At 50.6% G+C, this 20724-nt stretch overlaps 1 protein-coding gene across 1 annotated transcript in view; it reads left to right on the forward strand.

The window, feature by feature from the left end:
* sns (sticks and stones) overlaps positions 1 to 20724 on the forward strand; it is a 289259-nt gene that overhangs the window by 196942 nt on the left and 71593 nt on the right. Inside the window, 2 exon segments of the mRNA XM_025298041.1 lie at positions 13777 to 13920; positions 15763 to 15936. Of these exon segments, the coding sequence (XP_025153826.1) occupies positions 13777 to 13920; positions 15763 to 15936 (318 nt within the window).

Raw genomic sequence — 20724 nt, forward strand, 5'->3', positions numbered from 1 at the left:
TCAGCAAAATTTTCTTCTCGTAGTTCTCGAGAAATATCCATAGTAGTATTTCTAACATCTGCTATCGACTTTTTATTAATCATTTTATCGACGCGCTTTGTAGTTTTGCGAGGTCTACCATTTCGTGGTTTATCAGCTAGAGAGTTCGTCAACTTATATTTAGCAATAATCCTATTTACGGTACTTTTATCAATTAATAAGCAATTAGCAATTTCGCGAGAAACCTTTCCTGGTTGAGAAAGATTAATCACGGCTTCGCGTAACTGAAGGCTTGTATGTTTCGGCACTGCCGAATGTAAACAATAGACTGAACCTCAGTTAAAGCAAATATTTACGAAGAAGTTTCATAAGAAACGTAAACAAACCGGGCTCATAAAGTCACAACAAGAATACGGCTCAATACTTTTGCACACATGTAAATATTATATGACTAAATAAATAGAAACTATGTAATTTCGAAATTTTATAACTGTACTATCATTTGTAAGAATGTTATGTCAATTATTTTATATAATTAATTTTTAAAGCGAATCAATATATTGTCATGTATCTTAAAAAGACATTATGGCTCGAAACTTTTGCACGCCACTGTATATATATGTCTATGTGCATCCAACATATCAACATATCTAAATATCTATTCTGTATATCTAATATTATTATAAGCTTGGTGGGGTCGGGCGCTCATTATGGCGGCTCTGAGTTATTCTACGTTACTTTGTGTTACTTTGCGTTACTTAACACTATGATAATGCATTCTTTAATATTCCGTATGGTCTTACAACGTCGTCGGCGTGTATCTGTATTTCTAATGAAACCTAAGGGGTTGTTTCCCCAGGATGTCAATAAACTATCTATCTCTCTCTCTCTCTCTCTCTCTCTCTCTCTCTCTCTCTCTCTCTCTCTCTCTCTGTCTCTGTGTGTCTCCCGTTGACTATTTATTTCTCGCGCCTCTCTTTCTCCCGGTCTCTGTCGTGAATTTCGGAGTACTCGCTGATTGTCAAGAACGTGACGAGGCGCGGCAGTCTCGGCCTTTCCGGTCGGTCGCTTTAGACGAGCGAGCCCTATCATAAATCACAATTTCTCATCGGATCAGTCGGTATCGGTGCTTTATAACCGCATAGAGCGAAAGCCTTCGACCATGAAGAGTCGCACGACCCCGCTCGATCGTGACTTATAGGTATCGTCCCGTATATATAAGCTCGGAGCAAACATCTATTCGCGCAAAATCTAGTCTCTAATTTATAGGAACTAACGCGCTTTACGTGTAAGCTGTCATAGGTTTGCCATCAGGATCGCTACTTACCGAGCGATACGTCTCTCGATAAATTAGCTCGTCGAAGTAAGCTTCGCGCGGAGCACAAGCGACGCTCGATATTTCCGTCGTAAAAATTTCGCCGCGGAGCGGACTACACCGAGGCGCATGTGTACGTGTGTGTGATGATACGTTTTAATTCCCAATCAGAGTCTCGAGTTTCTCTCACGTCGACCGCCGACACGCGTTCGGAGTTTTCCTCCTCTCCTTTCTTCGTCCTCTCGTCACGTCGCGACGCGCGGTTCGATGAAAATGTCGCTTGTCTCGAATGCTCGCGTGTGGAGCGAAATTTCGGGATCGCGGCAATTCGAGCGTGCGCTCTGCATCCGGGGAAAATAAACGCGCTGCCCCGAATGTGTTTGGCATTCTCTTCCATTCTGGTTATTATCGCATTCATAGCTGGCGATGTGTACTCGCGTATCCTTCAATTACCGCAACGTGATTGCACGCTAGTGCGACTAATTGCGCAAACCGACGGTCCCAGGCTTCTCCGACGGGAGAAGCCGGCTTTCCGTCCCCCGCCCTCGTCTTCCTCCCCGCGCTCAATACGAAATAAGACACGTTTCTTTGATAATATCGAGCACGGCGCGACGAGCAGGCTGCTCATTGAAATTCTACGGGGATATGGCTCGATATATACTATCTTCTCTCCGGTTCACTGCGTGTCTCGATGATAGATGGAACAAACGAGCTCGCTATTACGTTTTGACGGACATTGATCCTGGGTAATCTCGGTAATGGCGAAGGTGGGAGGGGGTGCGGTGGGGCAGGGGTGCCTCCTCCGACTCGAAGGGAGAAAAGCAGCAGCGGGCTGAATTGCGCCTTCCAGCGCGGGGATTTGCGTTAAGATTCGCGCGAAATTGATTTCTTCCGCCGCGTGGTGTCGTACACTCAAAGTATTTGACGCAATTATCCTGCGGAGCCGGGCTTGATCCTCCGAGAGAGCACGCACGCGTAATCACTTAACGGAGAGACTCATTAAAGACACAATGACGGGAGTGGTAAATGAGATTCAAGAATAGCACTCGATTCTCTCTGTCTCTCTCTCTCTCTCTCACTCTCTCTCTCTCTCTCTCTCTCTCTCTTGGGAAAGAGAGAGAGAGAGTCGTTTAAAAAACAAAGCAGGCCGCTGAAGTGACGCGCGAGCGCGAAAGACGTCACGGAAGGACGACGTCACTTTAAGCAGCCAACTTGAGTCGGGCCTTTGTTGCATTTTACGCGAGCTCTGCGCTGAAAAGCGGTCGCGCCGGGGTAGATTATAAGTTAACGAGGGGGTCCTCCCACCTCTTTCTCTCTCTCTCTCTCTCTCTCTCTCTCTCTCTCTCACTCTCTCTCTCTCTCTCTCTTGCACCGTCTTTTCTCCCTTTCTCTCGCCTCTGGGGTTTGTTTTGGAAACAATTATAGTCGATACGTCGATTCTGATATAGCGGCCGCAAACGCGCGCCGGTCAATTACGGCACGCCGGTCAATCATTGTATCGGTTACCCTATCTACGGCCGCATTGTGCTGCCACGTCACAATGCGCCTTCTCTAATTTAAAATAACGAGACAGTGATGTGCGACGCGTGTTTCCGTGTTTCGAACCTGCCTTTCGTACGAACGTTTGACCTGCGACGACTGTATTTCGAGAGCGCTGGAGCAGCGCTTTCTCTCTTCCTCTCTTTCTTCTCCCTTTTCTCTCCTCTTCCTTTCCTTTTTTCCGGGAGGGGCGAGGCGATGACGAGTTGGACGTAACGTCGCTCGTGGAGTTTGAGTTTGAGGTCCTTCGCGTCCGTTGGAGTATTTTTGAGAATCCATTTTGTTGTTATTTGACGCATTTACTTGACGAGCACACTGCGAATCTGCACGAAAGCTCGGCAAAGCTATCAGGTTGGTGCAAAAATATATAATTGCGGTTTTTATCATTTTAAGCTTGGCGCCGATTTTTCCAGCTGCTGTTATCCTTTCCAGAATTCTATCTCGTGGGAATAAACAAACCTGTTTCCCGTCGCGAGGAGGTGTGCGCAGGCCACTGGTCTTTATTTCGATTAATAAATATAATTCTTAACTGATATACGCGTCTTTATACTCGATACGTAAAGACCGCGATTATTTTTGCAGCAACCTAATACATCGTGATATCGTAGAGAATCAGCGAGCGGCAGCGATGCGTAACGTCGAGGGTCGTCGCGGCGCCTCGGAATGCGCGGAGATATTAATTTCCCGGTTTGGAAAATTGACATTCCTCGCGCGCGCGCGCGCGCGCGCGCGAAGCCTCAGCCTGAGCGAAATCGCGTTACTCCGCAATTTTGATTTATCTCCGGCGCGCGACCTTAGCGAGAGCCAGGCCGCCGTCGTTTGAGCGCGTCGCGCCTTCCGCCCGATACCGATATCGAGAGATCGACAGTGAAGATGTGCGCGAGCCGCATTTTAAAAGTGAAAAAGAAAGAGCGCGATAATCCCGAAGACACTTTTTCAGGATATTCGCGCGCGTGACTGAAAACGGCGGACGGAAAAAGCTGTGCTCGCGCCGGTGTGCGGCGGCGGCGGCGCCCTTTGCCGCATTTTATTTTATACGTCCGCGCAATCTGGCAGGCTCTCCGAGCGCGCGAATTCCCGGCATAATGTACGTGTCTCCCGGCGTGGCCTATTTTCGCCGGCGTATTACCGCGGCTTATTCAGCGGGCTTGTTCTCGGTCCGTTTCGTACTTTAATTCGAGGTCGAAGCCTCGCCGCTCCCGATAATTTCCCACGCCCTCTCTCTCTCTCTCTCTCTCTCTCTCTCTCTCTCTCTCTCTCTCTCTCTCTCTTCGTTCCTTTTTCTCTTTTTCCCTCCGTTTCTGTCTTTTTCTCTCTCTCTCTCTCTCTCTCTCTCTCTCGCGCGCGCGCGCACCTTGGAGCATCTCGCAAGTGCGATAAAGTCACGCCGAAAAAGCGTCGCACGTATTATACGACACAGGCGAGGCGTACGGCGACAGCGACGACGACGACGACGACGACGACGACGGTGGACCGGAAGTGCGGCGGTGAACACCGTCTTTAGGTAACTTACACCTTCTCGGCTTGAATGTGCGCGAGAGGAGTCGACTCCTCCCGGTCTCTTTGTGCCACGTAAACGAACGTTCTCATTTCATGTGATATGCCCTCTCGCCTCTCTCTCTCTTTCGTTCTCTTTTTCTCTTTTCGCCATGGCCTCTCGCGTTCTCCCTCGCGCTCTTTCGTGCCTTTCTTTATTCGCCGAGCGAATGAACTGAATGAAATCGCCGACGAGGGAGAAATCGGCGCGGCACGGCATGGCAAAAAGAACCCGAGACCCGCTCTTTCATTCTCTCCTTCGTGCTCCCTTCTGCCCTGCCCACTCGTCCCCCTCCTCCCGTTCGCTTGTCCGTTCTTCGGCTGAAGGCGAATTTACATGCTCGAACACGGACGATCACGTCCGGATGAATCGTTCAAAGTGAGAGAGCCTTCGCTTCTTGCGAAGACGCCGCGGCCGTCGGAAGCGAGCCTCCTTGTCACGTCTCTCTCTCTCTCTCTCTCTCTCTCTCTCTCTCTCCCTCCCTCCCTCCCTCCCTCCCTCCCTCTTTCTCTCAATGCGCTTCCGATGCGCAGGCATGATTTCTCAATTTAGAAGACGGCGCGACCTCCGGTGGCGCAGCCGCCGCTAATAACGTTTCGTCGCGAACGAAGCGGCCGACGACCGGCGGAGCCGGCATAATTTTCTCGGCGAGGAGGTTTTGCGTCTCTCCGACTGCATCCTCCGTCAGCGCCGCACGTTTCCGTCGTCTCGATTCGATTCGCGCGCTCCGATTCGACTCGGTCGAGTCGCGCGCACGCTCGCGACTGAGACCACTTCCGTTCTCGCCGACTCGAAGAACGGGCCGTCCGCGATGGAACGATCCGATCTTCTTTCTGCCATCGAGAGTAATCAGCTCTCTCTCTCTCTCTCTCTCTCTCTCTCTCTCTCTCTCTCTCTCTCTCTCTCTTTCTCTCTTTCTCTCTCTCTTTCTCTCTCTCTCTCTCGGCGCGATTATTCACACGTTTCATGTTTTTCCGCCCGGCCGATTCTCGCGGTAATCGTCGCGGGAAGAAGCGCCAACTCGCCCTGAGACTAAGAGACTAAGAGCGAGTCGCACGGACAAAAGCCGGGAAGAAGCGGAAGCGCGGATTGAATTAGATGTCGTCGCAATGCTGGAAATTGCATTTTCGAGCGCGAGGCGGCGCCGGACGCTCGTCTTTTCCGCCGTCGCAATACGAGGGCGACGGCGGAACCGGAGCGGAAAGCCCCGGCGAGGCAGGTGGAAGAATCACCCGCGCCCTCCCCTGCGCCCTCCTGGTCATTATGCTGGCTTTTCATCGCGGGTGACAGAAGCCGCGCCCGATCGAGGCAGGCGAGAGAGATGCATCTGTTACGCCTCTGAATTTAACGACGTTAATATTTGGCTGGCGATGGCGATGGAAGGCGCACGTGGAAGCGACCAGGGTGTCTCGAGCTAACGACGATCTCGAGGGAGGCGATACCATCGTCACCAGCGAGCTGCCGTGTTGACCCAACCGAGCGCTCGGGGAGTCGTTTCTCTTTTTTGTACCGCCGGAACTTTGAATTAGTCGTCGCGAAGATTCCTTCCCTTCCCCTAATCGGGGATTTCTCGATGGGGCGAGGGTACCAAAGTCGGTCGTTACGTTGCAAATCCGTCCGCAGAGAGGAAAAAGGACGCAGGGAGGGAACCAACTGACCCCATCCAGGCGTTTTTGCCTTTTTCCCTCTTTTTTTTTTGTTTTTTTTAACGAGGGAAAATGCGGTTTCTCGTCAGCGTGTATCACAATTGGAGCACGGCGGTGCTCGACGCGTATTAAAAAAAAAAACTGTCCTGAGAGGAGGAGGAGGAGGAGGAGGAGGAGGAGGAGGAAAATAGCTTTCGCGGTGTTGTATTTTCAATTCTTTATGTGCGGATAATAGTCGCCTCCTGCACGCGTGAAATTAAAATCGATCGATATGTCCGTCCAATCCCGCGCTGTAATATCGCGCTTATCGAGCGCCGCTCGCGCGCGCACGTATCGCGTAACACCGAGCGCGGTGCTATCTTAATAAAAATCTTCGCAAAGACAATCCGCCCCCTCGCTGTTTCACGCACAACGGCGAGAGTTTAACGAAGAGCGACGGAAAATATCGCGCCGACATTCGCATTAGAATATTATTTCGAGGGAAAACGAATATCGCGCTCGGGCGCGATATATATTTCTTGATCAGCGCAGTAAAAACAGGATTTATTCCCGATTAAATGTACATACCGCGGCGATTCCCGCCGGATTCGCGAATTACCGAACTTGTCACGCAGCTAAAAGCAATAAATTAAGGCGGATAAGGCGGTGAGCTGGTCGGGCGATGAATAGGGCTTTAGTTAGTAACTACGTCGGCTCCACCGCCGGCGACGCCGCGCTTCCCTAAGAAGCGAGAAAAAGGATGGGAGCGGGATGATTTTATCGAAAATTCCGGGAGCCGGATCCACGCTTGGAAATTCTAATGGCTCGCGCGGGAAGGAAGTGAGATCTACATAGAATTGCCCGTAATACGATGGAAAGGTAAATATGTACGGTTCGCGCACAGGCGAAAGCCCACTATCGTCGTTTCGTGCCGCACCGCACCGCGCCGCGCCGCGCCAGCGAGAGGGTGTTTCAGCGCGGATAAAAAGCGCGCTCAATAATTGATCGGGCGCGACGATTAATCGTGGAATTTATGCGACGTTGTTGGCGCGCCGTGTACGGACACAGCTATCTACCCGAGCGACATTTTCCACGGCTAAAATAAGAATAGAAACAATTTAATCCGAGCTTTCTGTTTCTCCCTCCCCCCTTCTCTCTCTGTCTCTCTCTCTCTCTCTCTCTCTCTCTCTCTCTCTCTCTCTCTCGCATGCGCCGAAATAACCAAACGGAAAAATCCGAGCCCCCGGTATATGTACAGGATGTCCCAGATTTTGTCCGGATTTTCGTCCGTGAATTCTTCTTCCAATTTGCAGGGTCGACTTTATCTCCGCGAAAAATCTCAGCTCCCGTCTTTCACGCGCTGTGAACGGCGCCCGACGTCCCGTTTCTCCGGCTCGTGTTTTTACACGATCGAACGTCAAATTAAAATTCCCCCCGAGAACAACGTCCACTCGAAATTGAACGGAAAACAGCATTTCGTTATCACTTTGCGCGCACGGTAACTTAATTCCCGGAAAGCCCTGAATTTTCAATCGCTTTCGGTAGTTCGAGAACGATTGCGCTCTTCCCCCCCCCCCTCCCTCGCCGCGCTTTCATCCACGCGGACGGATCTACTTTGAATTGGTCCGGCCGGCTCGAACTATGCGGCTGGAAACTTTCTGACCACCCTGTAGAGGAGGCAGAGACGCTTATTAAAAGGCAGCCAGTCGTGCGTGAAGCAACGTTGCGTCGCGCTGCAGGTTGAGTGAGAAAAAGTTGCGAGGCCGATAATCGCTTAATTCATACGCTGGATTTGCAAGCTGCCTCTATCTCTCTCCCTCTCCCCTTTTCTCCGCCTTCTCTCACCCCTCTCTCTTTCTCCGTCTCTTCCTGCTTCGAATACATTGAAAGCTTTTCGGAGCGTTATGGTAAATTTTATTTAAGCAATCGCGCCCCTTGTGTTACGTACGTGGCGTTTCATGTTTCCACTGTCCGCGGAGGCCGTTCGTATCTGCTCTCGGCGATTGTTTATCGTCGTGTTCAAAAGCGGCGGTTTCGCGCGCGTCCCGCGCGATTTGAAGTATTTGCAACGCCGTGACACCTCCCATTCGCCGTTCGCGCTCCACCGGCGTGTCGCAGGAAATCCGTCGACCCTTGAAACACGGCTGTTTTCCCGCTGACGCTCTCCGCAGCGCATCTTGCGAAATTGACCAAATTTTCCGGGCGTTTCGCACAGCCCACTCGAATCGAGCGGCTCGATCGAGTTACAGTAAAAAAGAAAAAAGAAAAAAATAACAGCACACTGTGTTTGTCGATTAATTTTCCTTCACGGGCGCGTTTTCGACCTTCGTTTGTCCGCGAGGAATTACTCACCGGCCCGAACGCGGAAGCGTACAGGGAGACGGGAAATGGAAAGCCACGTTTCTATAACACTGAAAATAAATCTACTCCACCTTCTAATCAAAGACATCTGCTATCGTCGGGCAAAGAGAGCCGCGTGATAGTTTTCAACTCGGAATGAATTTCCACTCGAAGGAAACTTTTGTCCCACGGCCGACCAGTGAGATGAAGCCAATTTTTTTTTTCATTTCCCTCATTTCCCTTCTTTTTTTTTTTTTTTCATTTTCTTCACTCGTTTAGCCGCGATCTCTTTGTCTAAATGAAATTTTTATTCGAATAATATCAGGCTCGTCGGCCGTTGCGGACCCAGTTATAAACTTTATTTTTGTATCCCTCGTAACCCCTTTTCTCTTCCCTCTCTCTCTCTTCCCTCTCTCTCTCTCTCTTCCTCTCTCTCTCTCTCTCTCTCTCTCTCTCTCTCTCTCTCTCGACTGTTTTCGAACTCTCGTTCGATACGCACGAGCCATCGGCCGGCGGCGGTGGCAGTGGCGGTGGCAGCGTCAGTGACGGCGGAGGTAGTGGCGGTGGCGGCGTCGTTTTAATCCGTTCTCCACAATCGCGCCCAATCATCGAATCCCTTTGGACGAATCGGACCGCCGAACCGGCCTGTGCTACAAAATTAAACGACACCCGTCGAATCGCGCTCTCGTACGTCGGCCAGCTCACCTATATTTTATTGACGTTGCATTTGGACGAGCGGGATTGCGTAAATTCGCGGGCTGGAGGCGACCGCCGAAACCCAATTTACACGGTTCACTGTGGACGATCATCCCAGATGAGTCATCCCAAGTGTGTGTATCGCGCGAACGGGTTTTCGTTTAGGCGCGTCATCACAAATCCACTATCAAATGCAATCCGGGATGCTGCAGATTTCGCGGCAGATTAATGGCTCTTTGAAAAATACAAACGCGCAACACCGTTGGGGGATCTACGGAACTGTTTCGCGACTCGAGGGCCATTGTCGAGCCGGTTTTGTGCCGGGTAACCTAATTAGAAGCTCTTAATTTAAAAGGACCGGCCCGGACGTGAGCGAGCGCGAGCGTCGTCCCTGAACGATTCCGTCGATTTTTCACAGAGCGCGAAATGATAAAATGAAAACGATTCCGATGATAAAAATTTACCGAAACGTTTTTCCCTTTATTGCGTAAATTTACTCCAACTAAACAGAGAGAGAGAGAGAGAGGGGGGGGAGGGACAAGAGCGATGGGCAAATATTTCTTTAGCCCGGCACGTGTTAAACTGTTAGACTGGTTAACATAACTTTTGAAACAAAAAAAAAATGATCGTTTTTGAACGAAGCTCATTCATACGACAGTTTATTTCATTTAATGCGTTTTAATACGTTTCTGATATTTCGCCGCGCCGCTCCCAAAACTAATGCAAAACTCACGGGAGCGTGTATCCCTGCAATGTGACACGCCGTCCTTTTCAAACACAGCAGTTTAAGAGCTGAAGTATCGAAATGCATTGTTGATTCAATTTGGCCAAAAATGTGAGCTATGGCCTTTCCAATATAAACAATTTCATTGTAAATCACTTCACATGACCTACATCGACATTTTTGTCCTTTTTTATTTTATTTCCGCTGCAGCGCGTATGTTATCGATTCTTCGCAATAAGCCATCGCGCGGAACAATTGTTTAGAAAAAAAAAATATATATATACATATATGTATTAATTTTTGCATCGACGTAACATTTTTCTATTTATTTATTTTTTTTTTTGGAACTTCCAACGGTCGGGATATTACAATGCTCCTAATCTCGGTGCTCCAGAGAACTCGAACAATTTCACATCGACCCGTGAAACGTATTATATTTGTTTTGTAAACAATTTTTCTTCCACACGTCTCGCCGCCCGTCGCCAAAAGCCGATGTCGGACGTTACAATTACGGACGTTACAATTTCGATCTGCGAGCTATTGGGTTGGCAACTAAGTGATTGCGGATTTTAAATAAGAATGAAAATTCAAAATTTTTAATTTGCTTTTTTAAATGTTTTCAATGCATGTATGCGATACATTGAGCTTCTCTGCAATATCACGTGTTGTGCTATGACGATCTGAATCGATAATGGCCTTGATACGGGTCTCATCGACTTCAACTGGACGGCCAGATCGTTGAGCATTTTTCAATGAAAAATCACCAGAACGAAATCTGGCAAACCAATTTTGACACTGCCTTTCTTTCAAGGCTTCATTCCCACATACGGCACATAACTTCTTGTGTGCTTGCGATGCGTTCTTGCCTTTTCGGAAATAATACAATAAAATATGTCTGAAGTGCACGTCTTGCTCTTCCTTTTTTAAATTGGGATAAAAACAAAACTAAAGAACTAATCGATATCATTTTTGTACTAAATGAAAGTAGAAGTCCAAACAATAAGAAAAAAATATAGGTTAGGTACCTTGAACACGTTAACGAAACAAAAGAAAGTGTAAAATCCATCTGTCGACAAAATCCGTAATCACTTAGTTGCCGATCCAATATAAATCGAGTCCTCCAGCCTCGAGCGCATCCATCGGCCGCTAACCCGAATTATGATTCGCGGAAGTTTCACCCGTACAATTCGCTCTTCTTTCACTTTACGCGCGATTGATCCGAATTGAGCGCGATTCGTATAAATTCCCCCCTCCCCCCCAACACGCGCACAGCAGCGCGGAACAAAGGGAAATATTCACGCGGTGATCGCGTAACGCGGCCCATTCTCGTGCGGCGCGATGTGGGCACAAACGTGGAATACCGCGCGGCGCGGGGATTATCGATCGTATCGAGGCCAAACTGTCCGATTACCTTGATTCTTCCAGCTAGTATCGGCTAGACAACGAGAGACAGAGACAGACAGACAGACAGACAGAAAAGTGAATATAGTAGAATGGAGAGAACGAGAAAAGGATCTTAGCAGCTCGCGTGATCGCGCGAGCCCAACGCTATCGACACAATTATTGTTCTCTTTGCTCCGCTCGTAGTGCGCTTAATCGATCCGCATTAGCGCAAAGGAGCATCCTCGTCCTCGCGAGCGGTGATGCCAGGCGCAATTAGAACTCTGCGCTGTCGGATTAAAAATAAGAAATTACCCCGCTGCGCCAAGTCTAGTTAGTTCTCCGATTCCCTCTTCGGCGATGTTTCGAGAGGCGGACAACGAGAGAGAAAGAGAGAGAGAGAGAGAGAGAGAGAGAGAGAGCTCGTACGTGACGCGGTTAGTTGCGAGAGCGTCTCTCTCTCTCTCTTTCTCTCTCTCTCTCTCTCTCTCTCTCTTCAAAATGTTATAATCAGCGACACGAAACAGAAAGAGCCGCGCGCGCGGATGTGTAATTAAAGTTAATTAAGCAAGACGGTCGGCGGGCGCGTGCGGGCTCGAGTCCGCGGATTACGGCGGAATCGGAAGCGAACGTGCCGTCACGCGATAAATGCTTGATAACCGCGCGGTTATTTCTCGCCACGTATACGCGTGTACATGTGCAATGGGGTGCGCGTGTGTATGTACGCGCATAGTTATCGATCTCTCGCATGAGAGTTCCCCCCTCCCCCCCCGCGAGATGCCAAGCGAGTCCGTTTTTACGCTTATGCGCGATGGCTTTTTTACGAGCGTATCTCTCTTCGTGTTCGATTTAGCGCCAGGTCGGGGGGGAGGAGGGAGGGGGAGGGGGGGGGTTCCGGCGATTCGCCAGTTCGCATTTCACGCGATCCGCCGCGATCACGAGCCCGCCGATAAAGGAAGATACCGCGGGGGCTCGTGCGTGTCATGACGCGCTGAGATCGTCGCCCGCCTATCGACGCTCGTCCCGTGTAACGAGAAGACGACGCGTTATAATATCCGTCATGATAAACGATGTCTTATCCCGTTGATAGTCGTGCCACCGTTCGTGTCACTCGCGTAGGGATGCAACGATTTCTCAAAATATCGATAACGATATTATCGTCATTCAGAACCATCGATAACGGTAATATCGACAATTTTGAAAAATATCGATATTTATATAAAAAAATGTATACATATAGGGGTTATGCATATAAAGGGTATGCGCGAAAAATTTGAGAAGATGTTTCAAAAATTTTTATCTTCATACAATTTATTGTCGTATTCTTATTAGAAAATATATAATGAATCGCAGTGATTTGCCGGAGATCACCGCATAAATGCGGGAGCAGGAGATCTATTACGGTTCAACGATTGGAGTGGAAATGATAAAAGTGAGCGAATTTACTAGAGATCGAGCATATTACATAATATATATTGTAGTGAATTCACTCACTTTTGTAATTTTCATCTCGGTCGTAGAAGCCGTAACGGGCCCCCAGAGCAGTAACTGAAAAATACGAAAACCAGTAAAATTCAAATCGATATGTCGATTTTATCGGAGACAAAAAAATATCGATAAATATTCGTTATTTGCCCCTCGATATTATCGATATTATCGATTTATTGTCGCGTCGTCCACATTATACAGAGGACCCTCACTCAGAAAACAATGGCGCACGAGTCTCCGCGGGCGCGGCTTTGCGCGAGTCGGGAATCCCTCTGCCGAGAACATTGAAAACGAGCAAGTGGTATAACGCGTTGGGCGGGAAGGAAAAAATTTGTCCGACGAGACACGCTGCTCCCGCAATTGTCAGTCTAAAGATAAGACTCCGAGAGGACTTCTAAAGATAAGACTCCGCGAGGCCGTCTCCTCTCCGAGGCCGAGGTCTCTCTCTCTCTCTCTCTCGGCCGACCGGCATTGTTATTCTCGCCGCTTGAAGGTCAGCTCGCGTCCACGTGGAGAGGTCGACCATGACAGACGAATGTTTCGAGTTTGGCTGTAATAATTAATATTTCATACGCGAGACGCTGGCAAGGGCGCTGCTGGCCGGCAGGCGGTCTCTCCTCGGTTCAACCCCCGGCGGGGGCCATTTATATTCCTCGTCCTCGTCGATACGTCATCCCAGCCGGGAGTCGAATCTCGTCCGTTACGGCCTGTTCCGCGCAGCGACTTGAGCAGCCGAGGCTAAGAAGACGGAGCACGCGTATAAACGGCGCGGCATTTTTACCTCCGCGGCTTCGTTCCGTCTTCATTAGGCGGGTAGCCGCGCGCGAGCCGATAATCCAGCCCGAGTTCCCCGAGAGCGAAGGGACCGTTGCGTTTTAACTATTTATCCGAACGCGAGCATATCGACTCTCCCTCCGAGCGGCTGACGTAAATCTCTATCTACGCCACGCGTGAGCGTAGAGAGAAAGACAGAAACCGCGCACAGACGCACTTTTGTTGTCAGTCGCGCAAACTACCCCTGCGGCTAACTAAGCAGCTCTCGAGTAAAGAGAGTCGGGGGGAGGGGAGGAGGGGAGAACACGCGAGAGCTTGTCGGCCTCGCCGAAGGGATGCTCGGCCTCGACCCGAAATCACCTTTATCTTTCTGTTACAGGCGACGTCGGACAATATTTCCGGGTTAGGCCGAGCAACAGCTCCGTCCTGGAGGGCGGCGAGGTGGTAATTCCCTGCGAGGTGGGCAACAGAGCCGGCATCGTGCAATGGGTCAAAGACGGATTTGTCTACGTCATAGACTCGAGTGAGTACAATACTGTGTGTAACGTTTATTGTGCGTTCCTCGCTCCCCTCCTTCTCTCCTTTCTTCTTGCCAAACGTCTCGCGAGACGACGAGAGAGAGACCGCCACGCGAATCCGCTCGTGACTCGTGCCTCTCGCCCGGGGAATCCCGCCCGTCGTTCCCCCTGGTCATCTCCCCGTGTCTCGGCGGAATGACCTCGGAGAAGGTCGACGTTTCGTGCGTCATCCGGAAGGGATTATTGCGCAAGCGAGATCTCATCGCTGGTCTCACCGGTGGGTCACCTCTCGTTATCCCCCCCCCCCCCTCATCTCTTTCGCCGATATTTTCCGGAGGAATTTGAATTCGGCAGCCTTTAACGGTATTTTCGAGGATTTTATTGTCGCGCATGTTGGAGCGTATGAATGCTGCGCGACGCCACGTGCGCCGTATAAATTTAACATCACATCCGTTTCGTTCTTTATCTCGGCGAGATATGGCGAGGTCAGCCGTGTTCGCGGTGGCGCGCACGAAGCTTCGACGATTATATACCTGTATTTTTGCGGAAAAACAACGCTTCCCCCTCGTCGTATCGCACAAACACATCGACGACGGCGAGGTAGACGGAGGTCGAACGAGGCGAGGGGAAAAGAAACGACGCGTCCGTTATCGCCGTCGAACAAATACGCGCACGTTCAATTGGACTAGAATAGGTTAATTCGGAATTTGCGCAATTAACGCTACCTCGAAAATCGGCCGGGTCTAAATCCATCAATTAAAACCGCGCGTAACGAAGGCTGTTTGTATTTTCAATAGAAAGTTACGTTTTCGCGTTACCTCGAATTGGTTTACACAGCAATTTTCGGCGAGCACATTAATGCGCTAATCGGGGGCCGCGCGTGCTATTTTGTTGTTTCCTATCCGATCGACGGGTGGATTTACATGATTGCCTTATTACAATTACACGCAACACGCAACACGCACCATTATTAAATTTCAAACCTCGGTTTATATCTCGTTCGAGGCGGAGGGGGAGGCGAGGGAGAGGAGAGCTGCAAATTTTCGACGGGCGTAAACCGCTGCGCTCGCGAGGAAACAGGACGGAACAGAAACAGACGCGAGACTTTCCTGCCAAGAGCGAGGGTCGCGGAAATTTCGAAACAAGCCGATTATATCTCGTTAAAAATTTTCCCCGGCCGGAGACTACCGAATCGTCTCGTGGTCTGTCGGGTCTGACCGACGAGCGGACGGCAAAACGGACGAAGCCAGGGCTCGGCTAGCCGGGCAGAGCGGGCGTTAACGAGTCGCTAATAATTTCCGGGGCATAAATCGCAAGATTTAATATTTAATGTATAGCGACGCGCACGTAAGAAACTTCAGCGCCGATAACGCCGGGGAACAGAAAGTTTCGAGATTCGCTGTACCGGCCGCGCTCGTCCGGATACTTGGCGTAAAAGGACTTTTATGACCTCGCCTCGAGGACCAGCGGTGTAGATTTATTATTTAAGCCCGGCTGTAAAAAAGAATGAGCCGCGCTATCGACAGGGAGGCAGCGAGCGGTTAATTACTCCGGATCTCACCGACTTCCGGCTAATCGTAATCGCATCGTTCGCCGAGAGTGCTCCGCATGCCGACTAAATAAGCGCACGCGCACGCGCGCGAGTGCGTAATAAACGAGGCTAAAATTAAAGCCGAGATATTAGCTGTGCGTATCCGCTCGTAAATTACGACGCTCTTAGCCGCGAGCTGAGAAACGCCGGCCGATTCCGATCCGGTCGATCGCCGCCGCGCCGGAGCGTGCAGCGCCTACCCGTACCACGTTCGCGCGCGCTCGCTAACGATCCCGATGTTGCGCTCTGATTACAGACGGCGAAATCGTGGGCCATCCCAGGCTGAGCCTGGTCGGCGATCAGAACGCCGGGATCTTCAACCTGAGGATCACCGACGCGTCCTTGACCGACGACGGAGAGTACCAGTGCCAGGTCGGCCGCTTCAGGCGGATCACAGCGATCCGCGCCAGCGCTCATCTCGTCGTCACCTGTAAGTAGAGACTGCATTTGTGAATTCTACCGAGCGCTGACAATGCGAGCGCAAACGTAACGCCGAGCTGCGAGATAATGGGCGGTGTTTTGCGCGCCGGGTTGTTCGCTGCGCCAGGCTCTCATTTGTGCGATTCCGAAAATAATTTCGAGATACCGGCTCTTGCCGTCAGTTCCGCGGGTGAATTATATTTCGCGAGGTAGTTCTTGCCGCGCCTTCCGCCTTCACTCGCTCCAAATTGCAAACGCGATGTGTTTGTTTATTTACAATATACACAAAACGCGTGAGATCCATCTCGAACGCGCGAGAATCGAGAGCCGCGCCTCCGAGGGAGTTATTATCCCGGCTCGCGTGAGATCGGAATACCGATAGCTTGTCTGGCGGCGTGAAAGATGAAGTTCGCCCCGCACGAATTTTAACATTTTGACTAAACGCGCAGCACGTAGCTAGAAATGACTTCGCGCCGCCTCGCGTAACATTTGAATCTATTCTTCCGTCCCCGTGTCGGAGCGACGGAGCTGTCCGATGAAAGGAACAGTCGCGCCCTCCCTCTCCCTCCTCCCTCACCGCCCCTTCTCGGGGCGGGGCGCATTAACAAAACGCAGACGAGCACGCGTAAAAACACGAGCGCTTTGCGTTAACGAAAATTTTCCGAGCGTAACAATGATATTCTCTCCCCGGCGAGAGGACAGCCGGCGGAGAGACAGAGAGAGAGAGAGAGAGAGAGAGAGAGAGAGAGAGAGAGAGAGAGAGCAAGAGGGGAGTGCGGGCAAAGTTCCTACGGCAAGACACAAAAATACACAGAGAGCAGCAGGACGAGGAGGGGCAGGGCGAGGGCGGAAAATCGCAGAGTCGAGAGTCGTCGTTCCCGTCCTCGACCTCGTCCTCGTCCCTCCTCGACCGTGATGGCTGCGAGCGGCCGGCCGCCTAGCTCGTAGTTAAAATGCAAAGCGTCCCCGTAACTCGAATTACAAACTCGCGATCTCCGAAACCGCGGTTTAGGTTAATTTATGACCGGGCGTTACGTTGTCGCGCGGCGTCCGCGAAAGCGCGACTTTCGGGGCTTTCTCTGTACGCCCGACACGACGCCTCCTCCCGCTTCGTAGGATGCGGGGGCGGAGGGGGGAGGGAGGGGACACGACTACGGCTGCATTTCCGCGCCATCGACGACGTCTCGTCCGTGAATTATGCACAAGTTATTAAGCGCGACAATATGCATTCGCTCTCTCGCCACGCCGCGGCGCTCTCGCTCTCGCGAAACTAGTTTGCCGAGCGGAACGAAGCTAGTTTTCGCCACGCGCGCCGTCCTCACCGCGAAGCGGAGGCCGGGTCCGCCCGCCATCCCGGGCCACACGCCGAAGGCCGACGGGACGTGCGCTTTTGTGGCGCGACGACGACGGTTAATGCAGGAGTTGGAGGTCGCGACCTCTCGGCGCCGCCATTCATCCGCCGCCGTCGTTATTCTTGCCAGCGCGGCGTTCGCGGCGAGGGGGAGATGGAGTGGAGTAGAAAAGCGAGGGAGAGAGAGAGAGAGAGAGAGAGAGAGAGACTCTCTTGAGGAATCGCGGTGCCGCCACCGGGGCCGGATTGGCGATCGAGACGCAATTTTTCCGAGACTCACGCCGGTGACGAACGCGCCTGGAAAAACGAAATCCTTCCTCCCCGCGCTCGGCGAAACGAGCGCCCGCGATCCGATCCATCGACCCGGCGGCCCGTCGAGCTCGCGTTATTTTTCCTGGAATTTTCCACGGCAATCCTCGCGCGCGCGCGCGCGAACACGCGATCGCACGTGATCGCACATATTCGCGCGACGTGGAAATTAGGAGCGATTGCCGGCGCGAATTGCGAATGCGATTAATCGACCATCGCCGCCGCCGTCGTCATCCCGTCCTCGTGAGAATATCTCTCTCGTTATGGAATCCGCGCTCGTCCGCCATTCGTCATCATCGTCTCGGCGATGGATTATCTCCGCGGAGTAATGCGCGAATCTTGTCGATGTCGCGCGCGAAATCATCGCGCATAAACCGCCGGCGTAATTCCACCTCGGATCGCGGCTCGGCGCGTGGCTGTACGTATAAATTATGGATTACGGAATTATCATAATACGAGGAAATCGTCGAGTCAATACGACTTATCTGCTTAACGCTTCGCAGCTCGCTTCGGCTTGTGAGGGAGCCGCGGATCCTTCGCTGACGCGAATCCACTTTTTGATAGGTGACGTATCAAGGGGAAAAACGCGCATTTTCTGTTAATCCCACAAAACCCGCCTCTCTCGACGCGTGCAATCCGCGTGAATGCCGCTCTTCCGAGCGACACATCGCGGATAAGTAACACCTAACGGCTGCCATTAACGAGGCGATCTTTCGAGAGAGAGAGAGAGAGAGAGACACACTTTCGGCCGCGCGATGACAAATGACCGAGAGGAGGCGCGCGCCTCTTAGACACGCGCGTGCACACGCACGAGCGTAAACGCGAGAACGTTAAAGCTACATTAACCGTAATGCGCGAGCGTACTCGCGAAACGGGACGGGAAACGCGGCGCGCTCGCGGCCGCGCGCGAGCCGCTTTTAATAAAACGCGTCGCGCGCCCGCGCGTCGTCATATCCGTCAAATCAATCTTGCCACGTTGCGCGCGCGCTTCATTACGCGCGCTTACGGTGACGCGTTGAAAGCGCGACGCGCAGCCGACGGTAATCCGCCGCGGGTCGAATGGATCATCGACGAGGGCGCGCGGGAATCCCGACCGATCGTTAGCGAGCCGGCGAATCTCGCGACGAAATGCGCTTGTTTTGTAACGCGCGACGCGCGCGAGCGGGGCTAACTTGTGTCGTTAATTACGCGCGTGAGATTGTCTTCTCCGATTCCGCACTGCCAACTGGCATTCCGCTTTGTCATACTCGCGCGCGCCACCGCCGCCGCCGTCTTGATACTGAATCCGACGCTGAATCCTCTCGCGATCATCGGCGAACGTCGAGCGAGACTCTGAGCACGCGAATAAATCCGGGAGAATAAGCCTGAGCGAGCAGCCGAGGAAAGCAGCGAACGCGAGCGTCTTCGCGCGAGATCAAACGACGATGGCCGAGAACGCGTCGATCACGTTAGATCCGCTTGATTTCATGACATTCGAGGTCCGGCCGGTCCGAGTCGGTCAGCGATCATTCGGGCTTGCTCGAGCGAGTGATCGAATAAGGTCATCTCGCGCGAGAATCGCGGGAATTAAGACCGTGGCAAACGCGGCTTTCCGGACGCAGAGCGCGTTTTCTCGCGCGGGAGCTTGAGAGATGAAATGCGGAGGGCAATTGTATCGCGCTTTCATTATCCGCAAGCGTGCTGTCTTTGTCCAGCTGTCTTCAATAGGAACGAAACTAGACAGAGAACGATCCGAGCAAAAAATTGTTAGGACCATCCTCATGAAGCATGAAGCATGAAGGCCCCGATAAGGCTGAAGGTAGGATGCCCTGAAAAGGGAGGTCTTGTTATTACCACATCAGGTTCCGAGATGGATCTTTTAGGAATATCTTAGATTTTACGAAGTAAGGCTTTGATAAAGAAAACTGAGAAGAATCTTAGAAGGATTTTTTTGGGACACCTTAGATTTAATAAATAAGGCCTTGATAGGGAGAGTTGAGAAAGGCCTTAAAAGGATTTATTAGGAATGCCTTAGATTTTGCGAAATAACGTTTTAACATGGAAAACTGATGTGGGCCTTGGAAGGATCTTTTAAGGATGCTTTAGATATACAAAATCAAGTTTTGTTATAGAAAATTAATAAGATCTGAAGTGTGTAGTAAAATTGTCATAGTTTAGTATTGCTTTAGTAGGTACGCTCTATCTGGTTCTTTTAAAGATCTTTTTAATTATACCGCAATTAAAATAAAAACGAATTTTATTAGTTTTATTAGTTGCCATATTTATTAGTCCCTTTCAAGGATTTTTCTAGTATTACCCTCGTCTTAAAATGCGGCAAACTTTAATAAAAATATTAACGGCAAACTTTAAAAAACTTTAATGAAAACAGTAGCAGGATTTTTATGTGTAAAGAATACTATATTTTATTGTAAAGTATGCTATATTTTTAACTTAAAAAATCCTTGTATATTAACAAGGTCACAAAGAAATTACAGTCTAAATTTCTTGGAATGAAAAGAACGAATATTTTTACTCAAACAATAATTAGAATATTTCCTCATAAGGCCGTCATAATATTGCCTTATAATAACCCGTTAAATAATTTGTTACACATCTTGTAGGGCCCTTGTCTTTCTATCCCTACTACGACCTTTTAAAGATTTTTTAATTATACCGCAACGAAAAACGAATTTTATTAGTTTTATTAGTTGCCATATTCATTAGTCTCTTTCAAGGATTTCTCTAGTATTGCCTTCGTTTTAAAATGCGATTAATGGGGCCCGATTAATGTTAGGGAAAAATAATCAGGCCCTTACCAGAGCCCCATTAATTTTTCTACTCGGGGAATGCCTGCGGCGCAGACCGTCCTTTTCTCAAGCAAGCTTCGCAGCCTTCCATGGGGCGCTCAATGTTTAGAAATCCATACACGCGAATTATCCGTACAGTCTCTCTCCTCCGCCTGCCCTCCTTCCTCTCGCGAGGCTAGAATTCAAATTGGCGATAAGACGAATTGGCGTGCGCCGATGAAGCCGCCGGCCGGGGCGCAATAAAAAATGCGAGCCGCTTGAGAATCGAACCGAAAATTACCGGCCCATTAACACGCGCGACGTCGTCGTGGCACGCGAGGAAGCGCTACACGCTTCTCTACTTTGCGACTTT

This window comes from Harpegnathos saltator, unplaced genomic scaffold (genome assembly GCF_003227715.2).
Source record: "Harpegnathos saltator strain DR-91 unplaced genomic scaffold, Hsal_v8.6 scaffold202, whole genome shotgun sequence".
NCBI lineage: Eukaryota > Metazoa > Arthropoda > Insecta > Hymenoptera > Formicidae > Harpegnathos > Harpegnathos saltator.